The sequence below is a fragment of the Coregonus lavaretus genome (assembly GCF_964263955.1).
Source record: "Coregonus lavaretus genome assembly, chromosome: 13".
NCBI classification, from domain to species: Eukaryota; Metazoa; Chordata; class Actinopteri; order Salmoniformes; family Salmonidae; genus Coregonus; species Coregonus lavaretus.
Genome location: NC_140000.1, coordinates 1,413,654 through 1,432,005, shown reverse-complemented (window position 1 = coordinate 1,432,005; position 18,352 = coordinate 1,413,654). Strand labels below are relative to the sequence as shown.

At 44.6% G+C, this 18,352-nt stretch overlaps 2 protein-coding genes and 1 long non-coding RNA gene across 3 annotated transcripts; all 3 read left to right on the top strand.

Moving 5' to 3' along the window:
* The first annotated feature begins 141 nt into the window (after positions 1-141).
* LOC311139893 lies at positions 142-1,227 on the top strand. Its single transcript, XR_014614111.1, has 2 exons — positions 142-354; positions 889-1,227. It is a non-coding gene; the product is annotated as an uncharacterized lncRNA (long non-coding RNA).
* A 3,092-nt stretch (positions 1,228-4,319) lies between these two features.
* LOC311140618 (partitioning defective 6 homolog gamma-like) lies at positions 4,320-7,024 on the top strand (the record flags this gene model as incomplete). Its single annotated transcript, XM_084175748.1, has 3 exons — positions 4,320-4,388; positions 4,951-5,173; positions 5,991-7,024. 3 exons carry the CDS (start codon positions 4,320-4,322, stop codon positions 7,022-7,024), a joined length of 1,326 nt encoding a protein of 441 aa, XP_084031874.1.
* A 6,617-nt stretch (positions 7,025-13,641) lies between these two features.
* LOC311140610 (activity-dependent neuroprotective protein 2a-like) lies at positions 13,642-18,172 on the top strand. The gene is made up of 4 exons (XM_084175740.1): positions 13,642-13,721; positions 14,456-14,570; positions 14,728-14,820; positions 14,974-18,172. Exons 2-4 carry the CDS (start codon positions 14,463-14,465, stop codon positions 17,488-17,490), a joined length of 2,718 nt encoding a protein of 905 aa, XP_084031866.1. The 5' UTR covers positions 13,642-13,721; positions 14,456-14,462; the 3' UTR covers positions 17,491-18,172.
* The last annotated feature ends 180 nt before the right edge of the window (positions 18,173-18,352 follow it).

The following is an 18,352-nucleotide window of genomic DNA, read 5'->3' as shown; positions in this document are numbered from 1 at the left end:
TGTGTATTAATGCATTACAAATATGTAAATCAAATGTTATAAATATTTTGTAAATCTGAAGCAAGGTTACAAGATATTTAGTAGCCCAATGTAATCAATCTCTACAGCATTTAAGAGAATAACCTCCTGAGACCCCGCCCATTGACTTATGTCCACTGTTGTGGACATTTGAGTTTCATCCCTCTTCTTGGAATATTTTGTGCAAGTCTCTTAATTCCTGCTGTACTGTACAGAGGACATCCTGGGCTTTTCAGTGATATGTCATTTGATTGGCTGGGAGGCCGGGAACCGCCTCTATCTTTCCTTTCAAAATGGACGGCAAAGGAACAAGCACATTTTATGGAAAGATGAGAGGTAAGTCAAATATTGTTTGTCTATGGTTTTGTTACTATGATAATCATATATTTTCTTGTTCATGAAGGTGTTAGGAATCATATATTTAGTTCTGATAGCAACTAAATTATGTATCTTTTGAAAGATTTGCCATTTTATGAATGTCAATTATAGTGGACATCAGGACTATCTTCATGTAAATAATGACTCCACATTGTCGTAGGAAACAGAACTGAAGCAGAAAGAATTCTTTACCGAATAGTCGAGGGAGATTCAGATTTGGAGTTGTCAGATGATGAGAGAGATGAGGATAAGTTTCAACCAGTGATACAAAACGGTGATGAAGAAGAGGAAGACAATGCAGAAGGCTCAGTTGAAGGGACAGATGCAGACACAGACACAGATACAGACAGGGATGAACAGGAAACTCGTCGCCCTCTGTGGGCCAGGAGTAACATGTATGTTTGATGCAGTTCCACAATTTTAAATTCAGCTGCATTGAGTATTTAAACTGTTATTACTTATCATTTATTATTCTTTTTTCCTTCATATCAGATTTGCACCTGTGTTACCTGGGCTTCCTGTGTGTCAAGATGACCCTACAACACGTGCAGACTGGAGTCCAATTGAATACTTTTCACAGTACATTGACAACAAGGTCTTTGAAGATTTGGCAACATACACAAATCAAAGAGAGCTGCAAATCAAAGGAGTGTGCATGAACACCACGCCACAAGAAATAAAAATATTCTTGGGCATTTCAGTCCACATGGCCTGCCTTGGCTATCCCAGAATTAAAATGTTTTGGCCCAACAAAACTAAAGTGCCAGTCATAAGTAGCAAAATGACTAGGGATAGATTCTTCAGGATAAGAAATTCCCTCAAGATTGTCAATGACCTGGCTGTAACAGAGGAAACAAAGAAGGCAGATATTCTTTGGAAAGTCAGGCCAATACTCGATCGTGTGCGCCAAGGCTGTCTCAGCCTTGCAAAGCCAGAAAGGGTCTGCATTGATGAGCAAATCATCCCATTCACAGGCCGTTGTCCAGTCAGGCAATATGTTCCCGGCAAGCCAAACCCTACTGGCCTAAAGGTCTTTGTCCTTGCATCCCCAAATGGTCTGATGCTTGATTTTGAAGTCTACCAAGGGAAGAATACCTTTACAGTCCAAAGGTTAGGAGTTGGAGCTGCAGCAGTTCTACGCATGGTTGAATCTGTTCCAACAGGAAGCCACATATTATTTGACAGGTACTTCACAACCATAGATCTATTGGATGCATTGCTGGCAAAGGGCCTTCCTGCAACTGGAACTATAATGAAGAACCGTGTCCCAAAGCTGTGCCAGCTGCCAGTAGACAAACAGTTGAAAAAAGAGGGGAGAGGAACATCAGTGTCAGTGGCCAGAAAGAGTCCTGAGCTGGCCATCACAAAATGGTTCGACAACAAACCAGTGCTCATGGCATCCACTGTACATGGGAAAGACCCAGAAGACATCTGTACCAGATGGTCCCAGAAAGAAAAGCACCTGGTCCAGGTTAAAAGACCAGCAGTAATTAAGCAGTATAATGATAACATGGGTGGCGTAGATCTTTGTGATCGCATGCTTAGCTTCTATCGTATGTCAAGCAGGACCAAGAAGTGGACATCGCGCGTGATCAGTCACTTATTTGATGTTGCCATCACCAACTCCTGGATACAATACCAGTCTGACAGCAAAGCTCTGCACAGACCATCCAAGAACACACATCAGTACCTGGACTTCAAACTACTCCTAGCTGAGGAGCTGTTGGAGAGTCCGGAACTGGAAAACAGCTGTGAAGAGAGTGAGGATGAGTATGAGCCACCATCTAAAATGAGGATCCCACAAACAGAGCCATCTGTGTGCAGACTAGGAGCCATGCACATGCCTGAGATGATGGATACCAAGCATGTAGAAAGATGCAGAAATAAGGGCTGCAAGAGCAAGACGTACATGAGATGTACCAAATGCAAGATGTTCCTCTGCATTACCAAAAAGAGAAATTGCTTCCAGGACTTTCACCACTAACAAAGAAAATACTAAGAACAAAATGAAGAGTGAAGGAAAAAGCTAGATTGGATTCAGTTTGACAGAAGGAAAAAATCCAAAATAAATCTGTTACACATTAGTTATATGTTCATTGTTCAAATAACACTGAAAGGATTCAAGGGGACCAATCAAAGGATATGGACATAACAAAGTGTTAAGCTTTAATAGTAAAGCTATCCTTGCGAAATGTAAGGAAAAGGATTCAAGAATGATTAATGTGTATTGTATAATCAAAATGTCTGTATTCTTGGATAATAATCAATCTACAGCCCAAAATGTATGTATTCTTAGTTCATAAAAACTCTGTAATCTGTAAGAACTCTGTAAAAATTTGTATCTACCAAATGTGTCTCTTTTCGTACTCAAATGATCCTGTTGTCCACTACAGTGGACATGCTGTAAAATAAAAAATTAAAATTAAAATTAAAATGTGGAAATTGTAGGATGCTTTTTTTTTAACCCTAAACAGTTATTGAATCACAAAAAATATGATTAGGAAAAACAATATTTTCCTTGGTTCTCAGGAGGATAAAATGCGTTCTCCGGTGGAGAGGAGAGGGAAGCTATGGAAAGGATGGGGGTGGAGATGTCATGATGGTAAACTTGACCCAATCCAAGGGTTGCCATGGTCGCGGTTTTCTAGCAAAATTGTGCTACTTTGAAAACGATGTCGCGGGTGAAAATGGTTGCGTGTTTTTGGGCTACTTTTTTAATTGCACCGCTGCCGCCTTGTCAATTTCTTTAAAATATATATTTCACTGACCTGCTGTTGCTGACTATCAGCAAGTGAGGCAGGCTGTGAGTGAGTGGACGGGAGGGGTGTGTGTGTGTGTGTTGAGACTGAGCGCTGCAGCAGGCAGCTGAGTCTCGTTAGTAAGAGGAGACCGAAGTTATCAATTGTGATCATGGTCACAGTTCTATCGCAATTGCCAATCAGCTGTTATTAGAATGCATTAGATTGAAGGTAACAGTCAGTCAGTTTAGGCTACAGGTAACAAAAAAACAAACACAGGCGGTTGTTGACAAGCATAGGCCTATTCGATTAATATCCATATTTGAATATTTGATTATGTGATTGAAATTAAGACCCCATCCTCAGTAGCCTATTCCAGCAGGCTATTGGGCAACTGAAACACTTCTGTTGAATAAATTAGTCCGTCAATTTAAACTAAGCAAGCTTCTAAATCGTTCATTTTACATCTTGCCGAGGCTACTGTAGGCTGTCTGAAATTAGATGTGCAGTAGACCTATCGGCGGCTATAGGCTACCTGCATCTAGCTGCTAACCAAACCATGGCAACGTTTATTTACAATCATAGTCAGTAGGCCTAGTCAATGGCAATTGAAATGACAAGTCAATCTCGCAAATAGGCCATTTATAACGGTTTGTGTGGTCTTAACGTCTGGCACATAATAACGGCGCAGTTGCCAGAAAATAGCCTAACATTCATTTTTGGCAATTTAATAAGGGCGAATTATCTCTTCTCTTGCGATATATTCAGATTCCTCTATTAGTCACATTAGCTCGCAATAATAATTATTTTTGATGAAGTTAAATCGAGATTCCTTCTTAATTCTCTCGATAACGTTATGGAACTCTTCTCTAGCAGCGAAAAAAAAAATTGGGCTAATTTTCAGGCCTTGTGGGCGGGTTTTGAGTAGTCATTGGGCTATAAATTTTTCTCGACCTGGAAACCCTGCCCAATCTCCCTGCCCCTGTCCCGCAACAGTCAGGGGGAACGACAGTCTTTTGATGTGACAGAAGAAAGCAGCAACTCCTCCCGCAGAAGTACAGGAAAACGGCTTTGTATGAAGAAGCGCAACTTCACGCACAGGCAGACAGTGGATTGAACGAAACCCACAGTAGTAGTCTACAACCCACACAGACAGAAGCCAGTGGGGCTCTGAAGAATAAGAAAATGAATCGGAGCTTAAGTAAATCGCAGTCTTCTTTGCAGTATTGTGCGACAGTGGAAGTGAAAAGCAAAGTAAGTAGCGGCGGGGGAGTTGGGCATCCTGTTTTATGGGCTGACTATTGTTCCATTTGGAGAGGATGCTGTCTAGCTGCGCAATGTGCTCCCGATAAATGGAAGAATAACGGTCCTTGACTGAAATTATATATAGGCCTTCATCCGATATGTCTCCCTAGTGTAGGCTACTGACATTTTTTTATAGAATGCGTTTACGCTTTTATGGTATGAGATAATCTGTTTACCGGTCCCTCCACCCATTCATTTCTATTTTTACCTATCATAACATTATTTTTTAGATTATAAGTAATGTATTATTAGCTGCATATGTAATCGCCAATATTATGGCTATAAGCAAGATAGATAACATCTACATTTTCTGCTCACAATCCTTGGCTGATCTACAGGTATATGTATTGTTTTGTCCATATCATCTCAGTTTAGTCCAGTAGCCTAATACATTGCTGACACTCAATATCAAAATCACATTTGTCAATGAATTGCTTTGATTGATCTAATAAGTATGGAAAACACAACTTTTCTTTGTTGTTCAAACTTCTCCGAAACATTCTCTCTTTAGTATGGAGCAGAGTTCAGAAGGTTTTCCCTTAACCGCTCCAACCCTGGAAAGTTCCAAGATTTCTACAAGCTCCTCCTGCGCCTGCACCATCTAACCAGCATTGATGTCATGATTGGCTATGCAGATATCCAGGGAGAGCTACTACCCATCAATAACGATGACAACTTCTGCAAGGCCGTGTCCACTGCTCCCACCTTGCTGCGGATCTTCATACAAAGACAAGGTATAGCTGTAAACATCCAGAACAGACCAGACCAAGCAGTTGTTTTACTCTAAAGCCCGAAACTCAACTAAATGCCCACAGTAGTCTTGCCAGACTAAGCCAGTTATTAAGGTTGTCTGTCATTTAAAATGGAATAATGCCAGGTAACATTGAGAGGCTTCGATAACGCTGAGATCAAATATAATCCAAGACTGACACTGGAATTCAAATATCCTTCTTGCATGCTTTCTTCATAAGGGATTTATCAGAGTTTGCATCAGGAAAGTTGTTTGTGTGTCTCCAGCAGCAGTAGAAGGGGAAGTGGTTTTCATGTAATTGCTGTGCTCTACTATTTTCGTATGTTTGTTTACATGATGGACTATCTACATTTGTTTCCCTTGTTTATGTAACCTCAGGAACTCCTGTTTATATAGTTTATAGAGAATCATACACGGGGCCCCGTGTAGCTCAGTTGGTAGAGCATGGCGCTTGCAACGCCAGGGTTGTGGGTTCGTTTCCCACGGGGGGCCAGAATGAAAAAAAAAAATATGTATGCACTCACTAACTGTAAGTCGCTCTGGATAAGAGCGTCTGCTAAATGACTAAAAATGTAATCAGAACATACTCTGCTGCCATCCTTTCTGATGTTGACAGTATGATTTATGCCCTGGTTGTTGTACTAAGTCCATGGCTAAGTCAGAAGTTGTTTCTTGCCCACATTGACCCATACAGTAAAAAAAAATGCATCAGTTTAGTTGCATTGTAGCAATTAGACTAGTTAGTGCATTTTACAAGCTTTGCATTCCAAGACGTGTGCTAACAGATTTCCTATTCACAGAGGAAGTGGACTACAACAACTTCTGCCCTAATGCCACTGTGACACGCCGGAGGAAGGTGCCAGTGATCCCTCTCCCACGCGGCAACATGAACCGCAAAAGGCCCACGGTCCACATCAGCAGGCCGCAGGACTTCCGTCCCATCTCGTCCATTATTGACACAGACTTCCTGCCCGCATCTCAGCGCCGGGTACGACTGTACCGCCAGGGCTCAGAGAAGCCCCTGGGGTTCTATATCCGGGATGGGACTACTGTGAGGGTGACTCCCCACGGCCTGGAGAAGGTCCCCGGGATCTTCATCTCACGGCTGGTCCCTGGAGGCCTGGCTGAGAGCACAGGGCTGCTGGCCATCAACGACCAGGTGCTTGAGGTGAATGGGATCGAGGTGATGGGCAAGGTGTTAGACCAGGTGACAGACATGATGATCGCAAACAGTCACAATCTTATCATCACGGTGAAGCCGGTGAACCAGCGTAATAACATAGTGCGTACCGGCAGCTGGATGTCGGGGATAAACTCAGGCAGTGTCAGCTCTTTAGACTACCAGAGTTACCACAGCATGCCCATCTGTCAGAGTTACCACAGCATGCCCATCTGTGTGGGAGCCTACAGCTTCACTGATGACGAGCTGCAGAGCGACGAGGACTTGGACATTGTGATTGAGAGAAGACTCAGAAACTCATCCCGTCGCTCCAGTGCCTCAACCTCCACAGCCTCCCGTTCCCAGGCTTGGTCCCAGCCCCAGCAGAGTCCTAGGCCTTCTCCTAGGCCATCCTCCCGGCGCCCTCCCCGTCGGCCTTACTCTGTCATCTCCTCAACCTCCTATCGCTCACAGCCCAGCCTCACTAGCCCGAACCTCAGACTGAACAGAGACCTGACCCTGCAGCGGCACTACGGCAGCAGCCCAGTCGTCAGGGAGATGAACGGAGGTGTGTTTAACCACAGCAGCCTGCTCACCCTGAGGACAGAGCTACGACGTAGCCTGGTGCTACAGAGGGGAGGGGTGGAGGAGGACGGAATGGTCATCACCTTATGATTCTATAGTAATATTCTAGAACACTGCAAACCACATGAGGCTGCTGAAGGGAGGACGGCTCATAAAAATGGCCAGAATGAAGTGAATAAAATGGTATTTGATACCATTCCACTTGGTCCACTCCAGCCATTACAACGAGCCCGTCCTCCCTAATTAAGGTGCCACCAACCTCCTGTGCTACAGACACTGCCAACCTTTGTTATACCTTTTCTATACTTGAGACATTTCTTATTGTCTGTGTCCCAAATCAAATCAAATCAAATTGTATTTGTCACATACACGTGTTTAGCAGATGTTATTGCGGGTGTTTCTAGCTCCGACAGTGCAGTAATATCTAACAAGTAATATCTAACAATTTCACAACATATACCCAATACACACAAATCTAAGTAAGGAATGGAATATTTACATTTACATTTTACATTTTAGTCATTTAGCAGACGCTCTTATCCAGAGCGACTTACAGGAGCAATTAGGGTTAAGTGCCTTGCTCAAGGGCACATTTACGTCATTTAGCAGACGCTCTTATCCAGAGCGACTCACAAATTGGTGCGTTCACCCTATAGCCAGTGGGATAACCACTTTACAAGTGGATATATACATATATGGACAAGCAATGACAGAGCGGCATGGACTAAGATACAGTAGAATATTATAGAATACAGTATATACATATGAGATGAGTTATGCAAGATATGTAAAGTGGCCAGTGATTTCAATAGGCAGCAGCAGCCTCTAGTGTGCTAGTGATGGCTATTTAACAGTCTGATGGCCTTGAGATAGAAGCTGTTTTTAATTCTCTCGGTCCCAGCTTTGATGCACCTGTACTGACCTCGCCTTCTGGATGACAGCGGGATGTACAGGCAGTGGCTCAGGTGGTTGATGTCCTTGATGATCTTTTTGGCCTTACTGTGACATCGGGTGCTGTAGGTGTCCTGGAGGGCAGGTAGTTTGCCCCCGGTAATGCGTTCGGCAGACCGCACCACCCTCTGGAGAGCCCTGCGATTGCGGGCGGTGCAGTTGCCGTACCAGGCGGTGATACAGCCCGACAGGATGCTCTCAATTGTGCATCTGTAAAAGTTTGTGAGGGTTTTAGGTGCCAAGCCAAATTTCTTCAGCCTCCTGAGGTTGAAGAGGCTCTGTTGTGCCTTCTTCACCACACTGTCTGCATGGGTGGACCATTTAAGTTTGTTAGTGATGTGTACGCCAAGGAACTTGAAGCTTTCCACCTTCTCCACTGCGGTCCCGTCGAAGTGGATAGGGGGGGTGCACCATCTGCGGTTTCCTGAAGTCCACGATCATCTCCTTTGTTTTGTTGACATTGAGTGAGAGGTTATTTTCCTGGCACCACACTCCCAGAGCCCTCACCTCCTCCCTGTAGGCTGTCTCGTCATTGTTGGTAATCAAGCCTACTACTGTTGTGTCGTCTGCAAACTTGATGATTGAGTTGGAGGCGTGCATGGCTATGTGGGTGAACAGGGAGTACAGGAGGGGTTGAGCACACACCCTTGTGGGGCCCCAGTGTTGAGGATCAGCGAAGTGGAGATGTTGTTTCCTACTTTCACCACCTGGGGGCGGTCCGTCAGGAAGTCCAGGACCCAGTTGCACAGGGCGGGGTTCAGACCCAGGGCCTCGAGCTTAATGATGAGCTTGGAGGGTACTATGGTGTTGAATGCTGAGCTATAGTCAATGAACAGCATTCTTACATAGGTATTCCTCTTGTCCAGGTGGGATAGGGCAGTGTGATGGCGATTGCATCGTCTGTGGATCTATTGTGGCGGTAAGCAAATTGAAGTGGGTCTAGGGTGACAGGTAAGGTAGAGGTGATATGATCCTTGACTAGTCTCTCAAAGCACTTCATGATGACAGAGGTGAGTGCTACGAAGCAATAGTCATTTAGTTCAGTTACCTTTGCTTTCTTGGGTACAAATGGAACCCCATTTCTTATATAGCGCACTACTTTGACATGGACCCTGGTCAAAAGTAGTGCATTATGAAGGGAACTAGGGTGCTGATGATTTATTGTGAATTCAGGGATCTGACCTTTTGAACCCACTTAAATGTTGTCTCTCTCAGCGTCAATCTCTTAGCCCATTTGAAGCCACAAAGCGGAGCGCCTAAGCGTTTAATATGGAAATAGTCATGAAACACCATTATGTATTATTAAATCCAGTTCTGGCACTTTTTGTTATACTGTGAATGTACATGTCCTTTACATGTACTATGCTGATGCATTGAGTATAGAAAATCTATTATTAAAGCTACAGCACTATTGTGGTTTTATTAAGTCTAATGCCATTTATGAGGAATAAATCCTTAACTACCCCCTTACCAAAATATCAAGCCATTATGTGTGTCCCAAATGTCATTATGAACTGTGTCATTATGAACTGTGTCATTATCAACTGTGTCATTATCAACTGTGTCATTATGAACTGTGTCATTATGAACTGTGTGAGCCACTGGCATTTGTATCTATGAGTTTTCAGCCCTTCTGTCCACAGGCTTTGATTAAAGAGCATAAAAGCTAAATGTCAACCACAGTTTCAGTCATTTGTGATTTGTTTACAGTAGGCCCATAGGGTTAAATCAAAGATTAAACAAAACAGTCTCCCTGACCCACTTCAAGAATACAGATGCAGACCATGTTGATAAGTTAGCAAAAATATTGTTCAAGTACCTAATGCTTGACCCTGTCTTGAGCTCACCTCTGACCTGGTACGATATTTGTTGTCATAATGTTCTGCTTATGGGAAATGACAATGACTAGAAATACTTACAGTGAGGGGAAAAAAGTATTTGATCCCCTGCTGATTTTGTACGTTTGCCCACTGAAAAGAAATGATCAGTCTATAATTTGAATGATAGGTTTATTTGAACAGTGAGAGACAGAATAACAACAACAAAATCCAGAAAAACGCATGTCAAAAATGTTATAAATTGATTTGCATTTTAATGAGGGAAATAAGTATTTGACCCCCTCTCAATCAGAAAGATTTCTGGCTCCCAGGTGTCTTTTATACAGGTAATGAGCTGAGATTAGGAGCACACTCTTAAAGGGAGTGCTCCTAATCTCAGTTTGTAACCTGTATAAAAGACACCTGTCCACAGAAGCAATCAATCAATCAGATTCCAAACTCTCCACCATGGCCAACATTTAATAATAATAATAATTTACATTTACATTTACGTCATTTAGCAGACGCTCTTATCCAGAGCGACTTACAAATTGGTGCATTCACCCTATAGCCAGTGGGTTAACCACTTTACAATAAAAAATTATTTTTATTTTTATTTATTTATATATTTTTTATTTATTATTATTATATTTTTTTTTGGGGGGGGGGGGGGGTAGAAGGATTACTTTATCCTATCCCAGGTATTCCTTAAAGAGGTGGGGTTTCAAATGTCTCCGGAAGGTGGTGAGTGACTCCGCTGTCCTGGCGTCGTGAGGGAACTTGTTCCACCATTGGGGTGCCAGAGCAGCGAACAGTTTTGACTGGGCTGAGCGGGAACTATGCTTCCGCAGAGGAAGGGGAGCCAGCAGGCCAGAGGTGGATGAACGCAATGCCCTCGTTTGGGTGTAGGGACTGATCAGAGCCTGAAGGTACGGAGGTGCCGTTCCCCTCACTGCTCCATAGGCAAGCACCATGGTCTTGTAACGGATGCGAGCTTCAACTGGAAGCCAGTGGAGTGTGCGGAGGAGGGGGGTGACATGAGAGAACTTGGGAAGGTTGAACACCAGACGGGCTGCGGCATTCTGGATGAGTTGTAGGGGTTTAATGGCACAGGCAGGGAGCCCAGCCAACAGCGAGTTGCAGTAATCCAGACGGGAGATGACAAGTGCCTGGATTAGGACCTGTGCCGCTTCCTGTGTAAGGCAGGGTCGTACTCTCCGAATGTTGTAGAGCATGAACCTGCAGGATCGGGTCACCGCCTTGATGTTAGCGGAGAACGACAGGGTGTTGTCCAGGGTCACACCAAGGCTCTTCGCACTCTGGGAGGAGGACACAACGGAGTTGTCAACCGTGATGGCGAGATCATGGAACGGGCAGTCCTTCCCCGGGAGGAAGAGCAGCTCCGTCTTGCCAGGGTTCAGCTTGAGGTGGTGATCCGTCATCCATACTGATATGTCGGCCAGACATGCAGAGATGCGATTCGCCACCTGGTTATCAGAAGGGGGAAAGGAGAAGATTAGTTGTGTATCGTCAGCGTAGCAATGATAGGAGAGGCCATGTGAGGATATGACAGAGCCAAGTGACTTGGTGTATAGGGAGAAAAGGAGAGGGCCTAGAACTGAGCCCTGGGGGACACCAGTGGTGAGAGCACGTGGTGCGGAGACAGCTTCTCGCCACGCCACTTGGTAGGAGCGACCGGTCAGGTAGGACGCAATCCAGGAGTGAGCTGCGCCGGAGATGCCCAGCTCGGAGAGGGTGGAGAGGAGGATCTGATGGTTCACAGTATCAAAGGCAGCAGACAGGTCTAGAAGGACAAGAGCAGAGGAGAGAGAGTTAGCTTTAGCAGTGCGGAGAGCCTCCGTGACACAGAGAAGAGCAGTCTCAGTTGAATGACCAGTCCTGAAACCTGACTGGTTTGGATCAAGAAGGTCATTCTGAGAGAGATAGCAAGAGAGTTGGCTAAAGACGGCACGCTCAATAGTTTTGGAAAGAAAAGAAAGAAGGGATACTGGTCTGTAGTTGTTGACATCAGTGGGATCGAGTGTTGGTTTTTTGAGAAGGGGTGCAACTCTCGCTCTCTTGAAGACGGAAGGGACATAGCCAGCGGTCAAGGATGAGTTGATCAGCGAGGTGAGGTAGGGGAGAAGAGCTCTCCAGGGATGTCAGGGACAAGATTGTAGACCTACACAAGGCTGGAATGGGCTACAAGACCATCGCCAAGCAGCTTGGTGAGAAGGTGACAACAGTTGGTGCGATTATTTGCAAATGGAAGAAACACAAAATAACTGTCAATCTCCCACGGCCTGGGGCTCCATGCAAGATCTCACCTCGTGGAGTTGCAATGATCATGAGAACGGTGAGGAATCAGCCCAGAACTACACGGGAGGATCTTGTCAATGATCTCAAGGCAGCTGGGACCATAGTCACCAAGAAAACAATTGGTAACACACTACGCCGTGAAGGACTGAAATCCTGCAGCGCCCGCAAGGTCCCCCTGCTCAAGAAAGCACATATACAGGCCCGTCTGAAGTTTGCCAATGAACATCTGAATGATTCAGAGGAGAACTGGGTGAAAGTGTTGTGGTCAGATGAGACCAAAATCGAGCTCTTTGCCATCAACTCAACTCGCCGTGTTTGGAGGAGGAGGAATGCTGCCTATGACCCCAAGAACATCATCCCCACTGTCAAACATGGAGGTGGAAACATTATGCTTTGGGGGTGTTTTTCTGCTAAGGGGACAGGACAACTTCACCACATCAAAGGGACGATGGACGGGACCATGTACCGTCAAATCTTGGGTGAGAACCTCCTTCCCTCTGCCAGGGCATTGAAAATGGGTTGTGGATGGGTATTCCAGCATGACAATGACCCAAAACACACGGCCAAGGCAACAAAGGAGTGGCTCAAGAAGAAGCACATTAAGGTCCTGGAGTGGCCTAGCCAGTCTCCAGACCCTAATCCCATAGAAAATCTGTGGAGGGAGCTGAATGTTCGAGTTGCCAAACGTCAGCCTTGAAACCTTAATGACTTGGAGAAGATCTGCAAAGAGGAGTGGGACAAAATCCCTCCTGAGATGTGTGCAAACCTGGTGGCCAACTACAAGAAACGTCTGACCTCTGTGATTGCCAACAAGGGTTTTGACAACAAGTAACAAGTACTAAGTCATGTTTTGCAGAGGGGTCAAATACTTATTTCCCTCATTAAAATGCAAATCAATTTATAACATTTTTTACATGCGTTTTTCTGGATTTTTTTGTTGTTATTCTGTCTCTCACTTTTCAAATAAATCTACCATTAAAATTATAGACTGATCATGTCTTTGTCAGTGGGCAAACGTACAAAATCAGCAGGGGATCAAATACTTTTTTCCCTCACTGTATAGCAGCAGAAATCTGTCATTGAACCAGGCAAATGTGTCCATTTGATTTCTAGAATTCTATATGTATTCCATTTGAATTCTATATGTATTCTATATTCAATATGAAGATAGGCCATGTTTACTTATTGTAGTTGATTCCCCAAAGGTGTGATTTCACAGGGTGTCCCAAGCTGCAACAGGTATGATATGAATAGATGAGCCTGATACACCTGGTGGCAACAGGTGTGGTCCCCACTTGCGATCAAGGTCAACTCAGTTGTTCAACTGCGCTCAAAATGGTCCAGGGTAGGAATTAGAGACACGCTCATTTGATTGGAGGGTCTTGACCATGCAATATGGTAATTAGCGATACGTCACTTCCTCACTTCCTGTGCGCCATGTTTCCTATCAATAGTTGGATGATGCTCTTCAACAGAACAAACAAAAGAAATGGTTGATTAAAAATAGAGGAAATTCTGCCATTATTGGTATTGTAGGCGAAGGAAACTATTTGATAAGTGCATGCCGAGTATTTCATGGTATATTTGTCATAGCTGTGTAGTGCGCGCGCCTAAGCTCTTCTCCACTCGGATTGGTGAAAACAGACTCACGGGCACGCACTCGGTCGAGAGCTTTCTCTTCGACTGCCAGGTCGTGAAAGGTAGACTTTCCCAAATGTATCTTCGGTAGATGTCTGCATGATAAACATTGTGTCCAAAACGTCGTTGCGGTTCGCCAAAGATTTAAATCCTGCCGCCAAATGTGTATGAGCGGTGAAGTTACCTCAGTGACCTGTCTGTGTGTGCATGCACATTAGGCAATGCAATGCTAGCATCAGTCATCCAGCTAGCTAACAACTGTTTAGCTGGCTCATGCAGATGCAGTATTATTATGCATCCTGACTATTTATCAACGGTTTAGTATTTCTCTGCTCATTCTTCGTAGTTATTTGCTAGCCAGTAACATTCAACTGACAGGGTGCCATTCACAGAATTATGTAACATGTTTTAGCTGCAATTTTTTCGCAGCAGACGATGTGGCCAAATTATAAGTTGTATTTTGGCTGGCGTTGCGCTCATGTAGCCAGTAACGATATCGAGGAACGTACCATTTCTGCCAACAATGACTAATGACAGAAATGTTTTATCATTTTATATATAACTATATCTGTGATTCAGGGGCAACCGCTTACTAGTCAGAGGCAGCACCCCACTCACCTTCAACATCACTAAATGCTACTTTGTATCACTGACACTGAAGTGCAGTTATTGTTTGCAATAAAATATAAAAAACGGATTTAAAATGTATTTTTATTTCTGGTCAAACTAGGCCTACCTCTGGCATGTGAATGAACCTTTTATTTACTGCTGTGTTTTAATTGTTTTATTCATGCAGGGATAAGATGTACCAACTACCTGTGGAGAAATTGGACAAAATCAGACAGTCAAGAAAGAGAGTCAAAGATATTCTATGTGACATTGGACTTGACAACTGCAAAAAGTTGTTGGAAGTAAGTTCTGTTCGTACACTACAAATGTTCAAGGGCAGATATTAGTGGGACTTCTTTCGGTACTAAAGCAGGTTGCTTTCACCGTGGCTACTCTTTACAGAATATTGATAGATTCATTTTGCATTAACCCTCTCTTGGTCTGTTTTTTGTTTTCCAGGATCTAAAATGCTTTGATGCAGGAGACGACTGTTTTGAGAACACAGACTGGGAGGATTTAACGGACGGTTACCATGGCAAAAGGAGAAAAAGGGTACGCTCATCATTGTGGAGGACAAGTCATTTATTATTCTGTCATTATAGCTGTTGCAATACTGTAATATGGCTTAACTTTATATTTTAAATGTAACCTTAATATTTAAATCACATGCTCTCTTCATATTATTATTATTTTTAAATCACACAGTGGCCATATCGCACGGAGATGCTGTGCTGTGCCCTGTGCTGGTTCTCTACCCGGTCATGGTACACCTTCAGAGGACACATCCAGCGCTGTCATGAGGAGGAGGAGGACATCAGCGCCCTGTCCTCGTGCCCCAACTGCTCCTTCATCAGCCACCCTGACGTCACCAATCAACACATCAAGCTGTTCCACGGGGGCTCAGCCAAAACCACAAGTGCCTCTTGTACTCTGACCTCCACCACGTCCCATACCACCATCCATTCGGTCTCCACCACTGACATAGGAGACAAGTACTCGTGTCGAGGCTGTGGGTTCCACGACTCGCTGTTCTATGTCATGAGGAAACACGTCCTGGTGAACCACTACGGATCGTTGTTGAACCGTTACTACGGTCACCGGAACGAGGCGGAACAGACAGCGGGCGGGGTCAAATTGTCCAAGTTCTTCTGCAGGATGTGTAACATGCCAGCGGAGACGTCAGAGCACCTGCTCTACCACATTCTGAGCTCCGACAAACACAAGGAACTGCACGCGCACATCAGGCCCTTCATCGTCGAACACGTCAACACAAACCTCAAAACTAGCATTAGGAACGGTCCGCATCAGAAGCTTCCGAACCTGGCTCCCAGGGCTGTCCAAAAGGTAGTCTCTCTGGTCTCCAAGAACAGTAACCAACAACAACCCAACGGAAGGCCCATAACGAAAGCCCTCTCCACCGGTACTATGCTTCTGGCCGCTCCAAGTAACACAACGGCCCTTGTGTGTGGTCCAGACCCAAGACACATGTTCCTTCCCACACAGGGCCCGGGAGGAAAGGGCTTAATACTCACTCAGCAGGCTGTGACTTCTCTTCAGAACCGTGCTGCCTTGCCCACCTCCACACTCGTCAAAGCTGGTCCCATCAGAATGATGCTGCCCACCGGCCAGCAGAATGCCACCAAACCGTTACCAATAACAATTAGAGTGCCCCAACAACAACAACAACAGCCCCGACAGGTCCTACTTCCACCTGGTGTCCAAATCAATGTCCAAAACAAGATGGGTGCTGGTTCCCAGCCCCTTATGTTGACCCAGTCTGGTCCCAGAGGAGCTGTCATGTCCTCCCAGTCTGTCCGTCTGGTCCCTACTGGCAACAAGGTAAACGGCATGCCGACCTACACACTGGAAACTGTTCAGGTCGCCATGCCAGTCCAGTCTGCTGGTGTCACCCAAATTGTCAATAAAGGTGTACTTGTGACGCAGAACATGACCACTCTACAACAGCAGAACAAGCCGCCGACTATTATCGTCATGGGAAACGGTACGGTGTCCAATCAAACGCCTAGCACTGCCGTGATGAACCACACACAAGGTGACAACAGCACTGAGAAACCCAGAGAGTTGGCTGTCCAGACACAATTTCTGAAGAAGATGGAGAATAACACAGTCAAATGCACCAGATGTAAAACGTTATTGTCGGAGAAGGGTATTTTTCAGCATTTGTTGCATGGTCTGCAGTGTTTGCTCTGCCCACTGGTGTTCTATTCCATCCAGCAAGTCATGGAGCACATGGGCAAGGAACACAAGCTCTCAGACAAAGCCAACTGTGACATCCTCAAAGAGAAATATCGTCTGGGCATCAATCCACAGGGGGGGCTTTTGTTTCCTTTTTTTGACATGAGCGCAACTGTCCCTAAAGACCTGCTGGCAGACAAGGAGCTGAACGTGGTTCTGGTCACATCAACTAAAGACCGGATCTATCTGAAGCTGAGACGAGAGTCTGTCAAGTCTGCATATCAAAACCTAGCAAAAGACGGTTGTCCCTTCTGTCCAGAGAAGCCTCAGAACGGGGAGGATTACGAGCTACATCTAAAGACAAAGCACCACATTGTACCCACTATACATGCCATACTGAAGGCCCCAGCCTTCAAGTGTGTATACTGCCTGGGGGTGTACACAGACAAGTCCACTTCCAAGACCATCTCCATACACGTCCAACGCTGCAGGTGTGCCCCCAAGGCAGCCAAGGATGCAGAGAGATTGATCAATCCTGATCCAAATGCCCAGACAATCAACGGTGGCGTGCCGGCCGCTGCCCTGGACCAGAGCAGACAGAGTAAGTCTAGGGAAGCGACAGGGGGGGCCACCAAGCAGCAGGGGGGGCACAAATCCAAACCTGGTGCTTTTACATTCGACCCCACTGTGCCCCTGGTGCTGGACCCCACAGGAATGGAGCTGCGACCCTTCGAGGATAGAAAGGTGTTCCTCACCAAATACTTCCACCAGAGGCCCTACCTGTCCAGGAAAGAGATGGAGGCCCTGGCAGGCCGCCTGTGGTTCCAGAGGACTGATGTGGCGTCTCTGTTTGGAGCGAAGCGCAGCAGGTGTATGAAAGCGCTCAGACAGAAGAAGACTAAGGTTCTGATGGGGTTTAACTGGACTGAGCTGAACAAGCTGAAGCACGACCTTGTTGTTCCAGAGATTGAACCTGAAGAGAAAGCTGAACCAGTGAAAGCTGAACTAGTGAAAGTAAACGTCTAACTTACTGTATGCACAGTCAGTATGCAGACAGAACGCAAAAAAATTCAAAGTGAGTCAGTGTGCAAAAAAGATAGGAAATATATTAACCAAATTGCAAGCTGTGTTTATCTAGAAATATATTTTGGATGTATAGAAAGAAAAGGTGTTTGCCCTTGGCATTATTTTCTTATTATAAAAAGGGAATTTGAAAGAAAACAATGTCATCTAAACAACATTTAAAGACAAGGGAAAGAGTCATGAGAACAGAATAAAAAAAAATCTAACTGGTATTTGTCAATTAACACTTGAGTTTGTACATGTACCCATTTTGACGACCACTACAGTGTGGACCAATTTTTTGTACAATTGTAAAGAGGTGTTTAGTAGAATTTAAATGTGTGTAGATATTTTATAAGATCTGTTAATATACCCAAGAACTCGTGAACGCATACAATATTTATTTGGAACCTCGTCGTTGATAACTATTTGTACAGTATAACTTCACAGCTTGGGCAGCTTGTAAACACATTATTTGGCTCCAAACTAAAGCAGTTTATTTGCGTAATATGCTGTAGTATATAATAAAGTGACATTCATGATGCGTAGGACAAGTGCCTCGGTTCTCCTGTGGAACTTTTATTTTCATGCTCAAATGAACCATTGTTTCCACGGTGTGCTAAATTAAAGGATGTGTGTTCTTGTTCTTTTCATCTGTGTTTTGTATTGCCCATAAATTCCCATATTTGTTTGTTTCTTTATTGGGTTTGGCATGTGGATTAAAATGAAATACATATATTATGTCCTGGCTTGATATACACCCAACAAGGCTACAAGTAGAATATAACAATTGTATAAATATTTTTTTATGAAGTAGCTTTGCCAT